The following is a 26927-nucleotide window of genomic DNA, read 5'->3' as shown; positions in this document are numbered from 1 at the left end:
AGTGCTAGAAAGGACAATATTTATATTACCAATGACCTACTGGATTTAGTCCTCCTGGCTTTACATCTGTGACCTGGGAGAAATAAATACTTTAATATGTTATTATGATAGATAAAAGATAATAACCAAATAATCAAAAGATGCTGAGAGGCAACTGATAATATCCAATACCCCTTTCTGAAAGTAATCTTAGAATATTTGGAATAGACTAAAACTTTAATTTAAAAAAAGATATATAGAAATCAGTGGTTCTGTTATACACAAACATAAAACATTAAAAACATGCTTTTAAGGTTAGGATTAACGCAAAGATATCTATAATCAGCACTTTTTTTAACAGGATGTAGGCTCACCAGAGTCTGTCATTGGTAAGAGGTTCTAGACAATGTGGTTAAGACAAGCAATAAGGGGTATATCAGAAAGAAAGAAACGAGTGATTAAGTATATGCAGAAGATAAGATGTATTCTTTAGTGAGGATGCCAACAGGGGACAAGACAATTAATTGAAATTGAAAAAAAAATAAGGATTCAGTAATATGATCAGGATAAAGATAAATATACAATATTTGATATATATATATGCTGAAAATAAAAATATGTAATTCTTTATATATCAGCAATTGCCAATTAGAAAAATAAAGGGAGAGAAGATTCCATTAAAAAAAAACAACCTATAATCTAGGGATAAGATTAATAAAAAATTTTAAGACATTTGCAGAAAAAATATGAAACTTTACATATGATAGATAGGAGTGCTGTTAGATCTACAAGGGAAAAGAAAGACTATTCAATAAATATGGCAAGTAAAAGTTATGAATATGAAAAAAGCATAAATATATAACATAAAAACCAACTCCTCTTTGAGTAAGAGCTTAAAAGTCAAGAACAAAAATTTAAAACTCTTAATAAAAATTATCTTGAGGCCCTGGGGTAGGAAATAATTTTGTAAACACAAAATATTAACTTTAAAACATTGGTAAGTTTGTCTACACAAGATTATGAACTTTTATCCATTCAATGACCTTAAAAAAAGAAAGTGAAAGGACACGTTACAACTTGAGAATATATTCACAATACACACAACTGTTAAGGGTTACTATCAAGAACATAAAAAGAACTTCTTAATCAGTTCAGTTCAGTCGCTCAGTTGTGTCTGACTCTTTGCGACCCCATGGACTGCAGTATGCCAGGCTTCCCTGTCCATCACCAACTCCCGTAGTTTACTCAAACTCATGTCCATTGAGTCAGTGATGCCATCCAACCATCTCATCCTCTGTCATCCCCTTCTCCTTCCGCTGATTGAAGATCTTTTCCAGCATCAGGGTCTTTTCCAAAGAGTCAGTTCTCCACATCAGGTAGCCAAAGTACTGGAGCTTCAGCTTTAGCATTAGTCCTTCCAATGAATATTCAGGACTGATTGCCTTTAATACTGACTGGTCTGATGTCCTTGCAGTTCAAGGGACTCTCAAGAGTCTTCTCCAACACCACAGTTCAAAAGCATCAATTCTTCCGTGCTCAGTTTTCTTTATAATCCAACTCTTACATCCGTACATGACCACTGGAAGAACCATAGCTTTGACCAGATGGATCTTTGTTGGTAAAGTAATGTCTCTGCTTTTTAATATGCTGTCTAGGCTGGTCATAGCTTTTCTATCAAGAAGCTAGGTTCTTTTCACAGCTGCAGTCACCATCTGCAGTGATTTTGGAGCCCCAAAAAATAAAGTCTCTCACCGTTTCCATTGTTTTCCCATCTATTTGCCATGATTGATGGGACCAGATGCCATGATCTTAGTTTTCTGAATGTTGAGCTTTAAGCCAACCTTTTCACTCTCCTCTTTCACTTTCATCAAGAGGCTCTTTAGTTCTTCTTCACTTTCTGCCATAAGGGTGGTGTCATCTGCATATCTGAGGTTATTGATATTTCTCCCGGCAATCTTGATTCCAGCTTGTGCTTCATCCAGTCTGGCATTTTGCATGATGTATGCTGCATATAAGTTAAACAAGCAGGGTGACAATATACAGCCTTGACGGACTGGGGAAACAGACTCTTCGAGGGCATAAGCAGAACCTTGTGCACACCAGGACGCAGGAGAAAGGAGCAGTGACTCCACAAGAGACTGACCCAGACTTGCCTGTGAGTGTCCAGGAGTCTCCAGTGGAGGTGTGGGTCGACAGTGGCCTGCTGCATGGTCGGGGGCACTGAGCGCTGCAGTGCATGGGAACTTTTGAAGGAGGTTGCCATTATCCTCATTACCTCCACCATAGTTTGGCCTCAGGTCAAACAACAAGGAGGGAACACAGCCCCGCCCATCAACAGAAAATTGGATTCAAGATTTACTGAGAATGGGCCTGCCCATCAGAACAACACCCAGTTTCCCCCTCAGCCAGTCTCTCTTCTATCAGGAAGCTTCCAATAAGCCTTTTATCCTTATCCTTATCAGAGGGCAGACAGAATGAAAACCACAATCACAGAAAACTAACCAAACTGATCACATGAACCACAGCCTTGTCTAACTCAAGGAAACTATGAGCCATGACGTGTAGGGCCACCCAAGATAGACAGGTCATGGTGGAGAGTTCTGACAAAATGTGGTCCACTGGAGAAGGGAATAGCAACCACTTCAATATTCTTGCCTTGAGAACCCCAAAAAGATAGGACACTGAAAGATGAACTTCCCAGGTTGGTAGGTGCCCAATAGGCTATGGGAGATCAGTGGAGAACTTCTTCATATTAATAGAAAAATCCTAACAACTCAATAGAAAAATGAGCAAGAGAGAAAAATAATTTCACCAAAGCATTAACATATAGACCTACAAAAACTATTCAGTATCACTGGCAATCAGGTTTTGCAAACCAAACATTTAATCTTCATTACAAGACTAAAATTTAAAATTCTGACAATATCAAGTATTAGGGATAATGTGAATCTCTCGTACACACTTGTTGGTGGAAAATAGTTTGGCATTATTAGTCACCCTAAGACCCAAAAATTCCACTCCTAGGAATACAGCAAAAAGAAACTGCTACAAATGAATAAGATACATTCAAGAATGTTCATAGTAGCACTGATACTGACAGCAGAATTTAGTTAACAAACCAAATACACTTCAATGAAAAGATGGAACCCTAGTACCAAACCCAATCTAAACTCTAAATTCGTTTGGTATATTCAATAATGTATAAGTCATACAGTAGTCAAAACTATAAAGAACACAACAACAACATGGAAAGATATTAATTATATAATATTTAAGTGAAAAAAAAAAGTCCCAAAAGAATATATAAAACTTGCCTTTTATATACAGTTTAAAACAACTAAAACTTAGAAATGGGTATGAAAGTTAATTCTCCACCAAATAACATATATACTCATCATAATCCCAGATGAAATGTCAACACACATTTTTTTTGTTTGTTTTTGTCTGGCAGTGGGGGATGATTTGCTTCTATAGTTCATTTGGAAAAGTAAATGCATGAGTGAAAAGCCAAATACATTTGAAAAGGAAGAACTAAACTAATTAGAGTTTGCTACATCAGTAGGAGAAATATATTGAAATCTATAATCATTAAAACACTTTGATATTGACATAGGAATAGAACAACAGATCTGTGGGACAGAAAAGGAATCCAGAAAAAACACAGACATTTAGCTGATGAAAAAGAGCACTTTTCAAATCAGTATGGGAAGAGTAGGCTAGTCAACAAAAGGTGTTGAGACAACTGACTCTACAACTGAAAAAAAAATCTCATTTCAAAAATCCAAAAATAAATTCCAGATAAAGACCTAATCTTATTGAGAAAGGCCTTTGTAAGCATCACACAAAAGCCAGAAAATTACAACAGAAAAGAGAGATTAAGGAAACATAAAAATTAAAAAATTCAAATAAAAAAAAAGACATCCTGAACAAATTTAACAGTATCTATCAGGCTATTTAGCAGTATCTATCAAGTGTGAAATGTAAACTACCTTTGTTTCTATTTCTAGGAACCAGTCCTACAGATATATCAACACAAGCAATTGAACACAGATATGTATGTACGAAGATGTTTAACAAAAAGCTGGTAGTGGCAAAAACTAAAAACACTAAGTGTTGTTAAGGAGAGGAACAGGTAAATCTACAATAGAATAATATGCAGCCTTTAAGGATCTACAGGTATAAATATAATGAAATGAAAAGACATCTTCAATATATTATTTTTCTTTGAAATATTAAAATAGAATAAATTTTTAAAAATATTAAAACAACATCTTCAGATGCCTAGGGATTTCTGGAGAGTTTATAGCATTCTTCAACAGTAAAATAACTTGAGAATGCATAGGTCTGTAACTTTTTAATTCAGTAATTTAAAAAAATTCAGGACTGTCATTCATAGGTTGATGATAAATATGAGGCAGGGTCACATGCTCATCTACAGTTAATTTGGCATCAGAATCTGTTTGGCAATATTTGCACAATTATATTGTGTTTTTATTTTATTAAAAAATAGGTGGCAGATTGAGAATGAAAATGTTGCTGTCACAGAAAAGCACAGGCCTCATAAAACTAATATTAACTGAAAGAAAGATAAGATTGTTAACCTGCCAGAATGAGAGTATCATTAACTTCAATGGAATGGTCTATATTCAATTTGAGAGGGGAAAAAAGAAGCACAATTAAGAATCATGAACAAAGGCTTGGTGTTTATGATGTGGATATATATGGCACCCACATTTTTGTATAATTCTCTACCCTTGGGTGTAGGTAGGACCCAAGATCTGTTAATAAGATGGGATAACCACTCCCTTGACTCAGCTGTATTATATGGCAAAGATGATGGTACAGTCACTCTTGTGATTATGTTGCATTTTATACTGGACTCCATCATAGCAGAATAGAGTAAGATTCTCTCATTGACTCTGAAGAAGTAAGTTGCCATGTTCTTGGAGTGCCACAGGAATGAGACCCAAAGGTGATCTCTAGGAGCTGAGAATGATTCCCTCCCAATAACCAGCAAAAAAAAAGGATCTCAGTGCTACAACTACAAGAGGACTCTGAGCTCCGGGTGAGGAAGCACTCTGCTGATATTTTGGTTTCTGACTTTGTGATACCCCGAGCAGACAACCAACTACACCCTGCCCATACTCTGGTTCTGCATAAACTGAAATGGTAAGTATTAATAGGTGTTGCTTTAAGTTTTTAGTGTATGGTTGTTTATAACAGCAATAGATAACTAACATAGTATGCTGACATGTAAATATTAAGATTGAGTAAAGCTGATGAAATATGAATGGGCATGAATTTGAACAAACTCTGGGAGATGGTGGAGGACAAAGGAGCCCAGTATGCTACAGTCCATGGGGTTGCAAAGAGTTGGATATGACTTAGCAACTGAACAACAAGTGGAGAAGACTGTTGTAAATGAATACAGAAATAGAGCTAAACACATGCATTTTAATGATTCAGAACTGGCAGGATTGGAAAGAGGGGGGTGATTTACCTGAGAAGAGAAGAAAGGCATGGTCAAGAATATATCATGTTTGTATTCTTGCAAAGAAAAAGAAGGACTTTAACATTTATTATCTTCTATTTACTTTGTTGGATACCTCCACATTTCACAGTGATGAAAAAGCTGTTTTAAAATGTTTATTTTTCTTCCAATAAAACAAGTAATCACATATCCTCTAAAGCATAGAAATGTTCTTAAAGCAAAATGATATTAAAGCCAAAGCACAGAAAACTCATTAAATTTGTATCATGAACTAATTAATAACTATATGTAAAAATTAATGTGCTTGGTATGAATACATTTGTATCTTTTGATATACTATAGTAATATATATATAAATTGTTACTACTATAAAATATTTAGGACATGAAAGTTAGTGTTTCATACGTCTTTGAGTGCTTACGAATGGTACTTTGAAAGCTTATGGAAAGTCTGGTAGTTCTGTTATTCACATCTTGCAATTTTCTTTTGAAGATTCACTTACAAACCCAGTCTGTGTGAGACTTTCCCCATCTAACCCTTTAAATGACACCAAATGTAAATTTCCTGACTGCACACATAGACAGTTCAGGTTTAGCTCTGTTTTGTCCGACTCTTTGTGACCTCCATGGACTGCAGCATGCCAGGCTTCCCTGTCCATCACCAACTCCTGGAGTTTACTCAAATTCATGTCCATTGAATTGGTGATGCCATCTAACCATCTCATCCTCTGTCATCTCCTTCTCCTCCCGCCTTCAATCTTTCCCAGCACCAGGGTCTTTTTAAATGAGTCAGTTCTTCGCATCAGATGGCCAAAGTTTCAGAGCTTCAGCTTCAGGATCAGTCCTTCCAGTGAATATTCAGGACTGATTGCCTTTAGGATGGACTGGTTGGGTCTCGTTGCAGTCCAAGGGACTCTCAAGAGTCTTCTCCAGCACCACAGTTCAAAAGCATCAATTTTTTGGCACTCAACTTTCTTTATAGTTCAACTCTCATATCCATACATGACTACTGGAAGAACCACAGCTTTGACTAGATGGACCTTTGTCAGCAAAGTAATGTTTCTGCTTTTTAATATGCTGTCTAGGCTGGCCATAGCTTTTCTTACAAGGAGCAAGGGTTTTTTCATTTCATGGCTACAGTCACCATCTGCAATGATTCTGGAGCTCCCCAAAATAAAGTCTGTTACTGTTTCCATTGCTTCCCCATCTATTTGCCATGAAGTGACGGGACCAGATGCCATGATCTTAGTTTTTCTTCGAAGTAGTTGTAAAAATCTATACTCTCATCAGCAGTGTGTTCTTCCTCTTGTTTTAGGTTCTTGTCTAGAATCCAAAACAATTCTTTAGGTTCTTGTTTTAGAATCTAGAACAACTCCTTTTGTTCTAGATCCTTGTCAACGTTTTCTTTTTTTTCCATTTTAGATATCCTGATGTAATATTGGTTTAAATTTGCATTTTTCTGATGAATAATGAAACTTTTCATATATTGAATAGCCATTTGGATGAGCTCTTTTTTAAAATGGGCTCTGAAGTTTTGCCTTTTTTTCACAGGTGTGCAGGAGGAGTTCGTTATGTATTATGTTTGGATATTAAAATTTAAAAATAATCTCTTTTTAGACTGTCAGAGAAAAATATAACATAAGCAACATCTGGATTAAACCTGAAGAGCCTTTAAAAAAAAAAACTAGTTTCTATTCTCCTGTAACATGTGTTTGACACGGGGAAAGAGAAAGAAAAAGTCTATCTTTAAATATTTAATTCAAGAACTAAGCAAAATGAAAATGGTCCTATAGTTTCTGACACTGGAAGAAACCTACTGGGAAGCTGTCATAAATCACAGTACTTTACAGCAATAAAATAGTCACATCCTTGAAGTTCACTATTTCTAGCTAATTAAAATTTCATTGTCAAATACATTTTGCAGTTTGTTCACATTTTACAGTTTCTCAGAAAACACACTTCTGAGAAAAACTGGTAAATAAATTGTTAGATTTTCTTTTTAAAAAGGACCAGAGAAAAGCCTGCCTTCTGGTTTTAAATACTCTTCCATTTACAAACAAAACAAATAAAACAAGCAACTTCTAAACTTTTTAAAAAGACTTCTGCCTTTTACATTTCAGAAAATTTGCTTTGAATAGTACATTTTGGTTTTGTTAATAAAAATGTTTCCAAGAGAGACTTGTTTTCATTCTTTGTAATGACAGCAGTAACTCCAAGGCATTCTTCCTTACACCATGTTTTTGGTTTTGTTAATAAAAATGGTTAACACTGGCTCCAAATGGGGGAAAAAAGCTAATTCTTTGGAAAATTTATCTTAAAAAGCTGATCATCAAATACTAAGTGCTTATACTGTATTTATAAGAAAAGGAAATGAAGAAAACCAAAATTACTAAAAATATATTTCACAATTTTAGCAACTGTCATGGGGCAGATATTTGCAAGTAAAATAATAGTACTCATAAAATAGAGTGATATTGTTTTAGGAAACTACTGTGATGTTTCACTGAGTTTCAAGTGGAGGCAAAAACGCTTCAAGAAAAATCTCAAGACGTATGTAAGCTAACTGTATTCAGTTCAGTTCAGTTGCTGTCGTGTCCGACTCTTTGCGACCCCATGAACTGCAGCACGCCAGGCCTCTCTGTCCATCACCAACTCCCAGAGTTTACCCCAACTCATGTCCACTGTATTACTGTGATACAATTCCTTTACCATATGCAGACAATAATTCAATAATCTACTACTCTTTCTTTGAGTGATTCGTCTCCCATATTTTGAGAAAATGCTAAGAAATATAACCATACTAAATAAAGTCTTAGAAATGAGCTCATCATAATGAGCTCTTGGTATACAAAAGATGATTATCCTTCCCTGTTCATAGACATATCATGTCTTGTCCCGTCCTTTGACTGAGCAAACCCAATTCTTTCAAGTGGTTCTTTCTGCACTCCCTTTGACACCTCACTCCTTTTTTAAAAAAAATGAAATAAATTATTTTATTTATTTACCTGACACTTTATGGTCTTGGAGAAGGAGAAGGCTACCCACTCCAGTATTCTGGCCTAGAGAATTCCATGAATTGTATAGTCCATGGGGTCGCAAACAGTCAGACACGACTAAGCGACTTTCACTCACTTTATAGTCTAGGTGTTCCTAGAAAAGGGAATTCTTGTAGTAGGGACCCAAACATCTTATCTTCTCCTATCTCACTAGAGAGACCAGAAATCAAGTCAACTACACACAAATATAATCTAGCTAGAAAGTTACAAACCAGAGTATTAAAAAGAGAATATCCATTTTTTTTTTTTTTAGTCTTCATATTAACTAAAGGTAGTATTTATGAATAGTTAACTATTCAACAGTAGCACGCTGCTAAGGTTTTCAAAGGCACTCTGTAGTTTGTGGAATCAAATGCAATACATCAGAGCAAGCAACCTGTCCAACAGGTTGACTATGCTAGATGTCACCTGATCCTGAATGACACTGGCTTGATCCTGGCACCTAAACCTGCTTGCTTACTTTTGAAAGTCTAACAAAAGAGAGCATGCAGAACCAGGTCATTTTTCTTCTTCAAAGAAGAGAACTGTATTAACCTACACTAACTTTACAACTTGTTATTTCAGCAATTCACTTATTTATAAAATACCTCAAACCTGAGAATGACAGAAATGTGGGATTTTATAGTCTCATTCTTGATAAGAACTCCTCACTGGCTCCCTCTTCATGTATTTAAGTTCAGAGAACTCTTCATTCAGCAGAATGGTAAGGTCTGAGTAGGGGCGAGCGAGGTACCAGAGAAGATAAAGACCTTCATCTGAATTTTAATGATGATTCAGTAAGTCTCTCCTACTTGTCAAGTATGCACAAAGAACATATTCTCAGTGGCAACGCTTTAGGCTTCCAAACACAAGCTGACATCATACCCATAATTACATGTGGAGCTTTGATAGACTGAATTCCGATTAGGGCGCGCACACGCACATACACAGAAAGCAAAAAATAAAAACAAAAGGCAGCTGTATGCGGATTCACGCTGCTGAGTCATGACTCATTTTCTTGACTCACTGTTTACTAGGAAACGACAGGACACAATCAGTTATCCTCTCTCCGCGCTACAGAATTAGATAATTTAGAAAGTTCATGCAACTAAGTGCAAGAATCTTGTGAGCCTTATTTCACCACACAGCCACCGGCTTCTTCACGAACACTGACACACAGGGAACTGAAAACAAGAACCACCACAAACAACCACTAGAGAGCGTCAAAGAGCAGAAGGAACAAACCCAGTGTAACTCCCTCTAGAAGCTGCTGAAGGTCAAGGCCGGAGCAGAAGGGGAGACCCAACCGTGTGTCCACCTAAACGGATTTCCAGAGTTTTGAATAACTAATCAGGTTACCTTTATGAGCAAAGAATTAATTTGATAATTCAGTGTTTTACACATCCAGCCCCAAGTTTCTGCCCCGTGGACTGTCCTTCATCTTTACTTCTGTTTATAGAGATTTCATTCTTACAAGTTTAATGAGGATACAGAACCCAGCATTATACCCCAAAAGTAGAAAGAAATTGCAGTGGGGAAGAAGTATTAATAAACCCGCGAAATGAGACAAAAGTTTTGATCAACTATACCCAAACTTTTATCAGAAAAATGTCATGGCTCTATTACAGAGCTCTTTACCTTTTTTGCAAATTTAATATATAAACTATATGGATATATATTTCATGAAAAAAATTTAGAAAAACTAGTATCAAGGAAAAAAAATCATGAGCAGTGAAAACGGGCCTGCCTTCAAAAAAACCAATGGTCAAAAGAAAATTGTTTCACATACATAAGAGAATTTCTTTCCTCACGCCATTCATTTCATCCTACCCACTCCCTTCCCATTTACAATGTGACTTTAGTCATAAAATGAGCACCTTATTAGCACAAGTGCCTTTTAAAACATAAACCTGCATAATCTGACATCTGTATTCAGGAGAGAAAAAGGAGTCATGTGTTTCCTTCTAATATTTTTCTCTTTCCAATACACAGTAGCAAATTTTATAATTATTAGATTGGTTAATAGTTTTTTTTCAACTCAGGTCAGTAAAATACCAGGAAATGATTAATGACCTGATTGTTTCTAACATGGGGAAATACACTAAGGGCAAAAGTCCATTTTTGTATGTCTATCTAGCTATCCATCCAACCATCCACTCATCTATCATATATAAACATAACATAATATACACGCATGTATCATGGCAGTCCTTTCACATACTTAGGCAGGCTAAAAGATGAGAGAAAACTCCAAGCCCTGTGTAACACAACGTGAACACTGTTAAGTTGGACACAGCATTATGTCCTCATTCTCACAGCCATCAGTCCTTTTATAAACAGTGTGTTTTAATAATAGATTCGGCAGTAAGACAAACAGTCTCTTGTTTCCTACTGGGTGGAGAATGTCACTTTGTAATTTGATTTCCGATAGCCGAGAGCAGTAATGAAACTGTTCCTTACAACTTAACTGCTCATCACTCACAGGCTTGTAAATCACAACCCCATTTACACAGACTTAGTCAAAAACTGGAATAGCAGGTCAAGCTTTAACACAAAAACACTACATCCCTTCACTGTGCTTGGAGCCAAATCAAGCTAACTTGTTCCCAGGGATTGTAAAGAGCCATGACAGATCCTTTTGACAGTGGCTATCTTTACTATTTAGCTCCCTAGAATAGTGTGGTCTCTCTCAACTCCACAATGGTCTCCAGAAAAATGGAAAGGGCAGCAACCTTTTCAGAGACTAAATGAAAATGTATGAAGACAGATGTTCACTGTCTGTTGTGACTCTCAAGATCCTCCACTTAAGTTACCCTCAAGCACATAATTCATGAGGTAAAGTAACAGAGGACCCTTACAAATGCAGAGAAACTGAGCTGCGTCTTGGATAAGGAAGCGACTGGTGCAAGCAGTTGGATAATTTTAAAATGTTATCTTACATTAAAAAAACACAAACATAGAAAAGGCACTGAATATGGGATAATGCTACCCAAAAAAAAAAGCTTTACTAACTTCAATTATACGGAAAATGACTTAAGTCCCAAAGTCTTTAAAAGAGATTAAAATCAACTTGAATTTTAATTTCATATATAGGCATTTAGAATATGCTACAGCTATGTAATTATTTATATAAAAGCAACATACCAACTGCAGTCATTTTCCTTAACTGAAAACTGCTTTTTATTCTGATAAATACCAATACTTTGCATATATATTTTTGGTTTTGAATGAGTATATCAATGTTGATGACATCCATCTGCCAACATCTCCTCCCCATAATATTTCAATCTAGATTTATGATGCATTTGGTCTTTAGGCAATAACTCATGGTACCTGAGCCAGCAGACACAGTATGGACAAAGTATAAAGCCTAAATGTAGCTGGTACCATGAAAAAAAAACCAGTAAACTGCAAATCAGGAGATCTGTATTTTCATTTCAATTCTGTTCTAATGCTGTGATCTTGAGCAAGCACCAAATCCCTTACACCTCAATATTCTCATTGATAAGGAAGAGTGGACTGCAGTAGATGATGTCTCAAGTCTCTTTCAGATTTAACTTTCAATGAGCTAATTAGTTAGTTTCTGACGTCATCTACTGGCAAAGGATAGTAAAAGTCTACCTTGGGAAAAAAAAAAAAAGCAAGCAAAGTTCTCATTTGAACTCTTACTGCTGGCTATGGATCCAACCTGTTGAACTTGCCAAATGAAACAGATTTTACTACATGCTACTGAGATTCAGGCAAGACTGTTACATTATTATTAATGATTGATGTATTTTGTCTCTCTCAGAGAGAAATGGGCTGTATCCATTCCTAGGTATCTTAGTATTTCATAAAGAATCTAGGGAAAAACTAGAATAAGCATCCACTTCAAATGATTAAAAGAACACGTAAATGTTGCAGTGTTAGTACTTTGCTATGATCACCACACCTTTAATTTATCTGAGTTTCTCAGAAGGCTATTTTTGATCTAGATTTTGTACTGGATGTTGACAGTCTCCACACAGTACTCCTGTGAACTCACAGTTAATGAAAACCAACCCCTTTTTTTTTTTTTTTTAAGCCGATAAGCACAAAAGTAAATAGTCATTTCATTTGTGAATTTTGAAAAAGCACAGATACCCTTTAAATATATACAAACTTTTAACTTCTGTCTCAGATGGATTCTAGGAACTCTTACCTGGGGTCTGCATTCCGTGAAGTTTCTGGGTGTTGCTAACATGATCTTTCCGGCATGCCAGTCAGAAACTCAAAACACTTTCTATACCGCACTAGCTGTGCTTGTTCACGCTCCGGCTCTCTCTCTCTCTCTGTTTTTTTGCTCCCGCTCAATGCCTCAGACAGATTGGAATGCAGAAAAGCCAGAGCCAACGCCAGTCAAACTCACCCCCCAACCCCCCCTCTCCCCAGTTCTTTTGCTAGAGAGCACTGAACAATAGCTATCCTTCCTGCTCACAGCGTGTCTCTTTCACAGCACTGGGTGCAAGCAATCTAGTTCAGGAGAAGCAACGTGAGTTACCAAGCGAGGTATTTAATTCACTTCTTCTGTCCCATGGGTGGATGTGTACATCTGTGAGTTTTAAGAAGCGATTCTTTTTTTTTTTTTTTTAAAGCAATCTATTTCAAAATCTGTCCTGTTTTAGGAATAGAAATATAAAACAAATTTCAGAGATTCTTATTTTGAGTGTTACTGCTGAATTAAAATACAAACTTTTCAAAGTACAAAGCCCAGGGAAACATCTTAACAGCTGATGTATGTATAGAAGTCTGTTAACACATACATTGCTATCTTAAAGTCACTCAGTGCATCACTTTATCACAACAGTAATATTTTAAATTTAGAAAAAGAAAAACTTAATTTCTCTGAAACTTTTCATTCAGGTCTTAAGCTAGAACTTCATTTTAAAAATAAACTATAATTAAAAATTAATTTTATAAACAGAATGGTTCCTAACTGATTAGTCAGTAAGTGTGATGAAACTACAGATAGAATCAGTATGCTCAGTCATTGTTTTGGTTTGCTTGAAAATCTGAGATATTTCTAGGGTTTGTTTTTCTCTACATTCCAAAAAAAGGAGGCAGGTCAATGATGTAATATTCATTATTGGTATGATGAGCTAACACACTATGCAGCTGCTTGGTTGCTGAGGTTAGCATGTCAGGATTGACCAATTAAAAAATTCACTCTTTGAATTACTGAGCAGATTCCACCTGCCACTTCAGACAGTGGAACAGGACAGACATGAGAGGAGCACAGTTTCAATCCGTTTTCTTCCATTTAACAAACAGCTGATGGAAATACATTTATTTTACCTCTATTTACGTGTTTGTACATATATATATTAAATGTAATATATCTCTCATATACAATCAATATGTTTTCACAGATATATTTGTATGTATGTACATATATGTGTGATAAATATGAATGTATATGTATCTTCAGCACCCTATTTCCTCTCCCCTTTTTTCTAAGTTCCAATGATGCATAGTCTCCTTTAATTCCATCATAATTTGATTTTAGTTATCGGGTTTCATTTTACTTCAAGGATCATAATACTCTAACACTGCATTTTCCTCTTTTACTTTGGGTTTCATATTTCTACTTCAGAAGAACTATTCCTGTAAACCCTATGGCTACTCAAATAAGAATGATAGAGGGAGAAAAGACATAAACAAAACGTTATACAGAAAGAACAAACTAAAAGTCCGATTATGAAGACTTAAGAGACCATAGACTCCCACCTTGCCCTCTATAAAACAAAACACCAACACCTCCTACCCTCTTCACACCCAGGTGAGCTTTAACCTTCGTCATTATCTGTCTCATATGTTTCGTTATTGTTTTAGTTGCCAAGTCATGTCCGACTCTTTTGCAATCCCATAGACTGTAGCCTTCATAGCTCCTCTGTCCATGGGATTCTCCCAGGCAAGAATACTGAAATGGGTTGCAATTTCCTTCTCCAGGGGATCTTTCTGACCCAGGGATCAAACCCATGTCTCCTGCATTGACAGGCAGGTTCTTTACCACTGAGGCACCTGGGAAGCCCAGCCTCATTTATAATCAACCTTAAAGCAGTGCAAAGTACACTGAGATTATTTTTACTTATTATTCCTCAGAATATTTCTAAAAAATAGGTCACGATTTCCGTCATTATCTCCAAGAGTTAGAGTCTACACGGTGAGACTAAATTATCAGGGAGAGAGATTTCAGCTCAATAAAAGGAAGTCAGAGCCACTGGAAGGGACTTTCCGAAGGGGCTGCCTGCTACAAGAGACAGTGATTCCCTGAGGCTTCCCACTCAGGTTGGCTGCCTATCTGATGAATAACTGTAGCAGCAGTTCTCAAACTACGCTACTGAACAACACTCAGGTTCTGATGATAAAAAAGAACAGCGGGTTTCTCTGATGGTTCAGTGATTAAGAATCTGGCTGCCAGTGCGGGGGACACGGGTTCGATCCCTGTTGGGGGAAGATTCCATGTGCCGTAAGGCACCTGGGACCGCACCCCGCAACTAATGAGCCTGCACTCTGCAACAAGAGAAGCCAGTGCAATGGGAGGCCTATGTACTCACAGCTAGAGAGCGGCCCCCTGGTGGCAGCTAGAGAGAGCCCGAGCACAGCAAAAATGACCCCGTGCAGCTAAAACTAAATTAATTAATTAAAAAAAAATTTTAAAGTCATTAGTCTGATTAAAAAAAAAAGAATAGCAATCTTTCCCAAAATGACAGGGAAAGTTCATGTATTCGATTTTCTCACAAGTGAGATTTTTCTTCTTGAATATGTTTTAAAATGTTAGAATCTATTACTCTTAATTAACCTTAAAGATGCCTGGAACAGTTCCAAATTCAGATCAATAACGGCATTTTTCAGATATCTGAAGGTGAATTAGAACAATAATTTATTGAGTTCTGCAAAGAGCACTTTTAATACTACCTGGAGTTCTGATACTTGAGTAAATCTGAGAAGTACTCTCAAGGAAACAATTTTTTGCATATCCAAATATGATGTTATTTCAACACTCTTCAAAGGCTATTATACACCATATTTTATTATTCCTATACTACATCTTTTTTACAAATATGCATTCCTATTTGTAATCTCCTGTTTTATGTCTTCCAGCCTTACTGTTTGTTGCTGCTTCTCTATCTAGAAGTTTCTTCCTTGCCTGGTCTGCCTGTCATACTCTTATCTACTCTTCAAAACTCAGATTTAAAATTATATTCTTAGGGTGGTTTACCTCATTTCCTATGCAGAGATGATTACATTCTCCTTTGTACTATTATTTTACTCTCTACTAGTTTCTTTTTCTTTATAGCTTTCATCATTATCTAACATTATACTTGTAATGATGTTTAATGTCTCATTTCACCATCAGAATATGAGGTAGATGAAGGGGCTTGTTCTTGCTTTCAGCTTATCACTAGAGCCTAACACAGTGCCTGGCTTAACAGGTATGTAATACGTGATGCTTGGATGGATGGATGAATGAAAGAATATATTTCATTTACCAAACCTTTTTAAAGTACTTAGACTGAGGTGTGTGTAGAGTAACTTGAGGACACACACCATAGCAGATCCATTTTTCTGATGCCAGAAGCTAGCACTTCTATGTAAGTGACACAGGAATGTGTGAGTTCAAGTAACTAACTGAAGCCAATCGTAAGGGCAAATAGTCATTTCATCATTTGCCCAATTAGGTCTGTCTTATACTAGGTGAAATCCTCGTCCCAGATGTTGATTTTCGAAGTAACTTTAAACGTCTATGAACCCACAGCCATGTGTTGTGCTGCAAAAGCCAGGGAAACGCAGCTCCTGAGGAAGGGACTGGAGAGACCAGGAACATCCTCAACTACAACGCCAGGAAGGTGTTCGCTAAGAAGCTGGGGGCCCCTGAGTAAATGGCTCATCCTCTAGCCCCAAACTCAAGTTACAAAGCAACTGAAATCCATGTCCATGCAGAATATCCCTCGTGGGTTTTAAGAGTCTTGTAGAGTGTGAAGAAGGTTTGAAATGATATAATGGATCACACAAGATGAACCCTTAATTCAGCACCCAGAATCTTCATTCTGATTAGATGAAGGCACTTGAGCCATTTTATTTCTGCAAATAGCCACTATTTTGTCAATATCTGGTTTTACATTTCTCCCCATACACACAGTTTGATAGGGTTGTCTTGACTAACCCATCTTATACTGTCATGAGCAAACTCTGTACTTAATAATAGTTCCATTAGGTTGAACTACATGAAAATGCCATTTTTGAAAAGTCAAAAACAGTCAAATATCAGCAATGATCAAATGAATAATACGAAAGTTTCAAACACTGGACGAAGGGTTGGAGTAGATAATTTTAAATGTCTTTTCTGATTCTGAAAAGCCATATTATAATTCAAACAGAAATAAGAGCTAAATCAAATTCAAAATTTGGTCATCATCTTGTCAAACTATGGTTCTATTATAACTTAACATAGCACTTTCTTCTTGTCCTTCTTGGAACTGGTACAGTGTCTGCCCACAATAAATGCTTAGTAAATATTTGCTAAATAAACAAATGGCTTGAAAACAGGTGTAAGTAGACTACTGAAGGCTGTATCTCTGTGACTTTCCAAGCTCAGAGTCAACAAATATTGGTTTTGTTTTCAGAAGGCTAGGATATTTTTTTCCTAGTAATGAATCAATCAAATAGTCTTAGTTTTATGAACTTTAAAGAATATGGATAGTGTATTTTTTCCCTACCCTTTACAAAAGTAATTAGGGAATTCTGACTTTGGTACAGGTGTATACATCAATGTGACAGCCATTTGTTATTGCTTTTTAGTTACTAAGTTGTGTCTAACTCTTTGCAATTCCAAGAACTGTAGCCCACCAGGCTCCTCTGTCAATGGGACTTTCCAGGCAAGAATACTGGCGTGGGTTGCCATTTCCTTCTCCAGAGGAATCTTCCTGACTCAGGGATCAAACCCATGTGGTAAAGAAGCTGGTAAAGGCAGCTTCTTTACCACTGAGCCACCTGGAAAGCCCCATGATAGCCATTAAGAAAGTCTAAAACCATAGGTGCATGATTTTCTGAAAATTAAAGGGCACAAAAATTAAGCTAGTTGAATATAATGAAGTTACTTGCACATCCATTTTCTTATTAACAAATTTAAAAATGAGCAAACAAAAAATCCTGTTAATGTATGTTGTCTCCTCTTCCAAGCAGATACACATACCAACAGCAGTCAAACTGAGGTGTACATCACTCTACATGCATGTTAAGGTGTGCATCACTCTATATGCACACTCCCTCTTCTGAATAGATAGATGATCAGAAACACAGCTTCCTCTAACCACAAACACAGTTTCTTTTAATGTCTCCTCAAAAACCAGACTAACATTCTGATGCTGTGGCCTTCCCACTGCATTCTTTTCAGAGTTCGTATTAGAAAAGGAAATCATTGTTTATAACTGGAATGACAAATATCACAGTCACCCACTTATTCAAAAATACCACTGAAATTCTAATTTTTTTATTTGATTTTATTTGTATATGATGGGACCACAAGGCAAACTTCTCTTTTGATTTAAAAAAAAAGGCATCATAGGGACCGAGGACCTGTTAGTCGGATGGTTAGCAAACACTCACGAGTGCTTAGAGAAGGGACATGCCAAACAGGTGACCATTCTGGTAGCTGCACAATGTCTCTACAACTCCTGGCTAGGCATTAGAGCACTGCCTTGCTTTGCCAGCAAAGATGATTTAGTAGATTGCATTTGCTTACCTGAAGTGGCCACTGGCCAGGAGAAAGCATTACAAAGAGCAGGCAAAACTCACACATCAGTCACCTTTCTCAACAGTCAGGCTCTTATAGAAATAGGACCATATTTCAAAGGAAACAAACAAACAAACAAAAAACTTATGTAGAAAACTCCAAGCAAATCTTTTTCTACTTTCAGTGTATGAGTAAACAACATACTATGGAAACAAAAGCAACACTTCTATTTCTATGAAAAAATTCATTAACAAACAACAAAAAGCAACTAAAAGAATTCTGGGACAGGGCTGGATATTAATGGAGATCTCAATGTGTTCACAGAGCCAAGGACATGCCTATGACATTGGCTCTCCTCATTTAAGAGCTTAAACTGAACTTTAATAAAGCCATCAAAAACTAATTTTCTTCAGTGCCTTTGAAAATATAACTATCTGCTCAGCTTGTTGATTTCCTGTTAAGCTCATCTACTGTCACAACTGAAGAATTTTTAGTCCACTTTCCCATATAATGCAGATAACATTTGGTTTCAGTAAAAGTATGTCATTAGGCATTTGCTCTTGCCTTAATTTTAAAGAATATTTGCAAGTGTGGGTTACTGTTCTGATAAACCTACTTATGAAAAGCAAAAAATATTACGGTACAGTCATATTTTGCATATCACTGACACGATAACGTATACATGTACTATAAAATCCAAATACTACCGCATCATGAAGGTTAAGTGGACTTTATTTATTACTTCCATTATTGTCTTACAACTATCTGAAGCAAGCTAAAGTCTAGTAGAACTGCAAGAGATATATTGTGAAGTAGAGGACATCAAAATGGACAACAGACACATGAAAAGATGCACAATATCACATCAGGAGGGAAATGCAGATCAAAACTACAATGAAATATTATCACCTCACACCTGTCAAAATGGTCATCATCTAAAAGACAAGGGAGAACAAGTTCTGGTAAGGATGCCATTAAAAAAAAAAAAAAAAGGAACCCTCATACACTACTGATGGGAATATAAATTGGTTCCATAGCATGGAAAACAATATGACAGTTCCTCAAAAAGTTAAAAGCAGGTCTACCATATAGTCTAGTAACTCCACTATTGAATACATACCCAAAGGAAATGAAAACAGTGTTTTTAAGAAATATATACACTCCCACACTTATTGCAGCTTTATTCACAATATTCAAGATACAGAAACAACCTAAACGCCCATCAACAGATGAATGGATAAATACGATATGGTTTATGTACCAATGAATTATTATTCAGCAGTAAGAAAGAAGGATAGCCTGACATTTCTGACAACATGCAAGGATCCTGAACACAGTTTGATAAGCGATGTAAGTCAGAGAGAGACCAATACTGTATGACATAAGCTTATATGTGAAATCTAAAATGTCAAACTCAAACAATCAGATAATAATGGTGGTTCCCAGGGGATGGGTTTGAGGGGATAAAACTGATGTTTAAGGGTACAAACTTGCAAAGGATAGTGTTTAAACAGGCCACAGTGATCTAATGCACATATAATAAATACAGGCAACAAAATTGTATCACAATTACATAAGGTGATAAATAGTGCAACAATGGCTATCATGTTACAATACATAAATTCTATCAAAGTAACATGCTGTACACCTTAAATTTATATAATATTATATGTCAAATAGATTCAATTTATTAAAAGATGGTTCAGATTATCTTTTAATAGAAAATCCATTCCCCAAAGAAAACTTAAATCCTTAAGCAAGGGGGAAATTAATCAGTGGTACTTCTATTCAGTACTTCTGAACCATTAGGATGGTGACAGTAATAAAAATTAGACCTTTTTATTCAATTTTATTCTAGGCTCCAAGAGGGCAACTCTATCCCATTTTATGGTATTAGTCTCTTTACATTTTCATTTGAAATATTACATTTTGAAATACATATATGTTCCCCCTATTTTTTGAGAAGGGTTATATTTGAAAGTTCCTAAGTAATAATATGAGATTTTTATCTTATTTTAAAAGCTGAGATGAATGATCTGCCAAAACGTAAAACACTGTGGATATGAAAATAACTCCATAAATAATCATTTTTTCATTTAGAAAATATCAGTAAATATAAAAAATAACTTCAAGAAGTTAAAACTTTCTTCTAAATATCTGTACATACAGTTAAAGAAATTTATAATTATCAAATAAAGTTTTACATAATAAGAAATAAGTTAGTCTTCCAGAAAAGGTAAACACCATGATAGAAAAGGCATAGAATTATGAGACAAGGCACACAGTCAATTTTAAACCAGCAATCCAACCAAAAAACAACAAACAAAAAAAAACCATGTGGTTCAGCAACTAAAACACTACATTCAAGGATTTACCATCTGCTTTAATAACAATTTTTTCTATCCGTCACAGTGGATAACATATTTTCTCTTGGCAATAAAACACGGCATCTAAATTTACTATTGCTGAAGCTAAAAACCATTGAAAAACTTGAAAATCATCTCTGAGAGATTTGTTTCAGTGACAGTAGTGACGTATCCCAATAAAAAACAAAAAATTTGTTTTTTTTTTTAACATATTCAAGAATTACGATAATATGCTTGAACTATATTCTTTAACCTATCCTCAACAGTGGTTACTATGAATAGATAAATCTGCCCTAAGATGTAATAAAATCAGAGCATACATGGCTTGGGTTTTTAAATGAATTTAAATCTAAATCTAAATAACCTGTTTAACATACTGGTCTTTAAATGTCATACTGATAGAAGAAATGAGTGAAAAAGAGCTATATTTCAGGGAAGTCTAATACTTAACTGTTAATTTACTGGGGTTACAAATTGAGATATAAAAGAGAGGTTAATGAATTTGCTAAGGAAATAGTCACTGGTGACTAAGGACAGATTCACACTCCCATTAATAGATCTCTCAGGAGGCCATCCAGAGAAGTAACAACAGGGATGTCTGTGTATGAGAACTGGAAATATTCCTTTCCCTCTCATGTTAGGAAATAAATACAGTGGTTTCTATTTCATTGGCAAAAGAAAGGCCACAACACTGACTTTAATTAAGGATATACTTTGTCCTTAGAGAAGTTTTGGGGCAAAATGAGTTTGTAAAATATAATTATTATGGACCATGCTTTACCCTGTACCATCAGCTGTCACATAATTTAAATAATCATTCAAAAACATACAAAGCATTCAAAATTTCCTAAGATATTTATGATACATATTTTAAATTCTACACCATGCCCAAGCAAACGTGAAATTAAAAAGAATATGATGAATTGGAAAATGCTGTAAACATATAGTGCATCCCTGTTCACTGTTTAATTAGACTCAATATTTATTGAGTGCTATTAAGTGCTGAACATGTTCTTGGTAAAGAAGTTCTCTAAATGATGCGTGAAGTTGCATTTTTAGTAAACAGAATTTCATTCATCACAGTTATTCCCAAAACTGCCAGCAGCAACAAAAACCTTCATATTCTGTTTTTATATTTTTTTTTGTGTGTGTGTTTTTTTTTTTTTTTGTTTTTATATTTTTGAATAAACTACTGCACATTATTTTCCACTAAGTGACAGTAAAACAGACAACTCTGCTAATAAATTTATTTTTTTTTATGGTATAAGGAAATAACCATTGACAGCATCACAGGACCCCGGAGTAGAGGACTCTTCCTCTTTTGTTCATCACTCCAAGGCAAGCAGCAGAAAGAGCACAGAGGTTCATAGGACTAACTCTAGGGCCAGATCACCAGGTTCAAATACCAGCAGTGCCATTCACTACTTACAGAAGTCCTGGAAAAGCACCACCTTGGTTTCATTAAATATTTAAAAAGCAAACAAACAAGGATAATAATAGTACCTAGCTAATAGAGTTTAGTAAGTAAATATTTATTTGCCAAATGCTTAGAATAATCCCTGGCACAAACCACTATATAAGAGTTTGTTAAAACAAAATAAAAATAGTATTTTGTGTGTTTGGGTGAGGGAGGCTGTAAAAGGCAGGGAAGGGGGGTTGTGTGAGAACAATTAAAATCATTCATCCCTGATTTGACATGGCATCTTTCCTTCAAAAAACTTTGTGATAAATATCTGTATGGATTTCTTCATTTACCAGCTATCATTTACAAGCTATCATTGCCGTAGACTGTCTAAATTGTTTTCTTTTCCTTCCATTTTTACCCTTAATTCTTTGATCAGAGAACACTTTTAATGCGTTTATAACATGATCTAGCATACACCCCCTGCAACTGCCATCAGGTGATAAAATCTGTGAAAGGAAAGGAGAGTGAAGTTGCTCAGTCATGTCCGACTCTGTGTGACCCCATGGGCTGTCGCCCACCATGCAGACTTCAGTGCGGAGGCACACAGGGCTTAATTGCTCTGTGGCATGTGAAATCTTCCCCAACCAGGGATTGAACCCCAGTCCCTCACATTGGCAGGTGGATTCCCATCCATGCCTTCACTTTAGCAGCCAACAACATTTATATTTTTTCTGCCACAAATGACTCTGATAAGGCAATTTAGTCAACAATATTATCAACCAAAATACATTAACATATAATAAACACTGATCTAAATATTACTGGAGATAGATTTTTCCTATACTATTAATAGCAAGAAGTATATCCAGAGTGGTTGAAAGAAAGGGTGTTAAATTTTGTCAAATTAATTTTGGGGTGTGTACTTCATTTCTGATTACATTTTTACTATCTGTGACTTTTTTTTTTAATGAAAGGAGCTGTTTTCATGAAAAATCTGGAATGTAGAATGCTTGTCATGGTCTATTAAACAATACATAATTTATACTTAAAGTCTGAAATTTCAGTGCACTACTTAAAAACTAGTTGGCTTTTAAATATGTTCAGACATTGACTTGTTTGGAACTTAAGATTTTTTTTTTCATAGAAAATACAGCAAAACTGACTGAAAAAAGGAAACAAACATTCAGTGAGCACCCAGTGTGTGCCAGCATTCTGCTGGGGAACTTAATTTTAATATCCTTTTTAATAGAACCCTATAAAGTAGTAACTATCATGCTGATTTTACACATTCAGAGAAGGTTGTTTCCTTAAATTACACATTACTTTATTAATAGATGTACATTGGGGGAAAAATAACAACTATACTTAAAATCAAATAAGCTAATAAAAAAAACCCAGCAGCCCACCAAAGGCATTCTTTCTTTTAATTTTTAGCCTTTTCTTATGGCATTTATCTCAACATTTCTAAATAAAACCTGGTGCTCTAAGAATATTATCTAGAAAAGTTGAGATTAAATTGAGAAGTGCCTAAAACCCTTCCATCCCCTTATTCCAATTTGGATTGGACACTCTCTCAGCTCTCCAGCTGCCATCCCGGGACTTCCTTCCACCAATATTTTGGGGATTTTCTCTGTCATCTTCTTGTCCTTTTCGATCTTCCCCTTCTGTCACTTGACAGATCGTTTAGCTTGAAATACAGTTTCAGTTTAGAAGTCATGTTCAGTTGGAACTTTAACAGCACTACTCTGTGGTCTTAGCCTCCAACATCACCGTCAAGAACTCGATGCCACTCTTGTTCAAATGTCGTATAGCATAATTTTATTTCTGTTTTCAATTCCTGAAAACTCTTAGAAGGTCCTCCTCATCAAAGATGCTTTGAAATTTCCCAAAGATGTGCTTTGAAATAGGTGTTTGTTTATTCACTATGCTGAGTGCTTTGTAGACTCATTTAATGTGGAAACTCATAACCTATCTACAATTCTGGCAATTTTTCTTTCAGATCTTGACAAAACATCCCTTAAATAGTGCTGTTTTTCTCTGGTTGTCTCATACAGAATAACGATCTTCTGCCCCCTTCCCCACTCATACCACTCTCTAGATTCTGTACCCTACCTCATTCCTACCCACCCCATTGTCTTCCTGCCCTTTATGCCTTCAGATTCAACAACAGATCATGACGTTATTAATTACAGTCTCTATGGCATTTTAACAGTTTTCTTGTATCTAGTTTCTAATTTAAAAACACTTTTTAGCCTCAAGAGTCCTTTTCAATATTGTCCTCAAGAATTGTCCTTTTCGATATTCCCCTTCTGTCACTTCACAGGTCGTTTAGCTTGAAATACAGTTTCAAAAATATACCTTCAAATATAAATGGGCACTAGAATACACTGTGCTTTTACAAAAGCTACTAAGAGGTCCTCAATGAAAGCAACTAAACTTGGATATACAAAAATAGTGTCCCCCCAAAATTCATGTGTTGAAATCCTAACCCCCAGCATGGTGGGATCAGGAGTTGGGGCCTCCGGGAGGTAATCAGGTGATGATGGAGGAGTTCTCATGAACAGAGTTGGTACCCTTATAAAAGGGACCCCAGAGAGCTCCCATGCCTTCTTCCCACCATGAGTTAGCATACAGGAAATCAACAGCCCGCAACCCAGAAGAGGGCTCTTAGCAGACATTAAATCTGTTTGCTGTTCAAACCACCCACTCCATGGTATCCTCTTATCACAGTGGGAACTGATTAAGGCAAGTAATAATATGATACAGGAATATATTATTTAGGCGTAAATACAAAAGAGTAGAAGTCAAACTCACTGCTAAGTCTTAGGAAAGCTTATGAAAATTTTAGTAAAATTCTAATTTATTAACCAAAGAAACACATCTAGTTACAAAAAGCCCATCTTTACCAATGACCCTATGCTACATCACTTATGTGATGAATCCACTTATAGAAGAGGCCACGTTTTCCCCTCACTCCTATTCTTCAAGGGGTTTCTTTTTTGGGAGGCTTATCTACCACTGTGGAACTTTCTAGCTTCCAGTGGCTACTCCAAGGCTATTTTTATCTGTTTTTTGTGTACTGCTGATGACAGTCTTCTTGTAAATGTATTTTTCTCTCTCTTACTTTCAGTCACTCCCAATGTATTGTTTCACTGGCTCCCTTCCTAGATCATCTGGTTCCTAACACACATCTGGATACTTCCTACAATTTCTACTTTTAAAAATTAACTACAAAAGGTTTGTTTAAATATGTTTTTGATTCTGATGGCACTACTTTGACTAAAGTAAAAGGGAAAAAACTGAAAGACCTCTAAGTTGAAAAATAAACTGACATAAAATAATAATCTGTATTACCAGTTCTCTATTTCAAGTTTTTTTTATTTCCTTCCCATCCCTTCTTTTTATTCTTTCCTACCTTGAGTTTATCTTGTCATTTTCTACTCTGCAGAATTAGAAAAAAAAAAAAGCAAAACACAATCAAAATTATTTTGCAAGCAAAAGGAAAAGATGAAAAAAATGGGAATTTCCTGTTGTGATATATTAACTATCAATTAAAATGGAAAACAGTTAACATGTAAATTTCTGAAGACAAAGAAAAAGAAAATAGGCTGTACATTTCACAGTAAAGAAATTAACCAGAACAATCCAACAGACACAACAGCTTTATGAGAAACGGGAACTTCCTCTCTTAAGCATTGTTACCACAGAAATTAGATGGCAGGTGAGTGCCAAGAGCAGGCATGTGTGTGTGCTCAGTCACAAATCTGTGTTGGGCTCCTTGCGACCCCATGATCTGTAGCTTGCCAGGATCCTATGTCCGTGGAATTTCCCAGGCAAGAATGCTGGAGTTGGTTGCCGTTTCCTCTTCTAGGGGATTTTCCCAACCCAGGTATGGAACCAGCATCTCCTGTGTCTCCTGCACTGGCAGGTGGGTTCTTTTACCACTGAGTCACCCGGGAAGCCCGTAGGGTCATAACAAAACAGGTTTCATCCCTGGAGGCAGCTTCAGTCTGTTTTGGACACAAACACAACTAGATGTTCCATTTACAAATCCTTCTGTTTGAAATATAAACTAAAAAGGCTTTTGTAAGTAGCCGAGTTAAACCTGTTCCCTGCTTCTCCCCCCTCTCCAAAAAGAAAAAGAATGGGGAGGGATGGAAGAGGAAACTGAGAGGGAGGGAGAGATGGGGGATAGGGGAGAGAGAGACCACTGGTGCAACTAAAGTAAGCAATGTTTAGATAATTTTGCTCAACTTATCCAAATCACATATTTTTTAACTTTGGAAAAGTTCCTATAGCAGTCAAAAGCCAAGATTAAGTCTCAAAATTAAACCTCAAGACGCACTATAAACAACTCCACTCCCATCTTTCTACCTCAAGTTACATAACAGAATGGTGAATTACGGCTGTACTTTAGAAGAAAGGAATTTGCCAAACTGTGCAAGTAAAAATGGAAAAACAAATGAGTAAAGTCATGAGATACAGAGACAGGATGTTTTCTAAGATGCCACACCTCAAATTTCTTTATTGGGTTAATCTGAACCTGTCCAAGCAAAATGAGACATATAACACTTACTCCATTATCTCACTGGTCCCATGGTTTTGTAAGAGTCAGAGAGAATTGAAGTTTGTCTCAAATCAAAATTTATGTTGTTGGTCTTGCATTCTTCTTTCAAACCATAATAAAAATCTCATTGGCTAAGGAAGCTGAGGCTGAGGTTAACGATGAGAAGAGGTGGAATTTGAAGCCAGTTAGGGCAACTTCAAACCTTGTGCCATTTCCACTACCCATGAGTGCTTCTAATAAAGCAACGCTTCCAGAGAGAACAGAGAGTTCCAATCACAGGCATGCACTTTCTTTCCTACCACAGTAAACTTCCTATCTATGAAGTAACTGC

General features: G+C 36.1%; 1 protein-coding gene across 5 annotated transcripts in view; it reads right to left on the bottom strand.

Moving 5' to 3' along the window:
* Positions 1 to 26927, bottom strand: part of RASAL2 (RAS protein activator like 2) — a 392722-nt gene that overhangs the window by 128747 nt on the left and 237048 nt on the right. Inside the window, exon 1 of one of the 5 annotated variants that reach the window (XM_043923126.1) lies at positions 12685 to 12830. The exons of the other annotated variants lie outside the window; for them this stretch is intronic. Coding sequence (XP_043779061.1) covers positions 12685 to 12697 — 13 coding nt within the window. The 5' untranslated portion in view covers positions 12698 to 12830. Of the gene's footprint in view, positions 1 to 12684; positions 12831 to 26927 lie in introns of those variants that run through there. 5 annotated transcript variants of the gene reach the window in all.

The sequence above is a fragment of the Cervus elaphus genome, chromosome 14, assembly GCF_910594005.1.
Source record: "Cervus elaphus chromosome 14, mCerEla1.1, whole genome shotgun sequence".
NCBI classification, from domain to species: Eukaryota; Metazoa; Chordata; class Mammalia; order Artiodactyla; family Cervidae; genus Cervus; species Cervus elaphus.
This window is presented reverse-complemented; position numbering and strand designations above follow the sequence as displayed.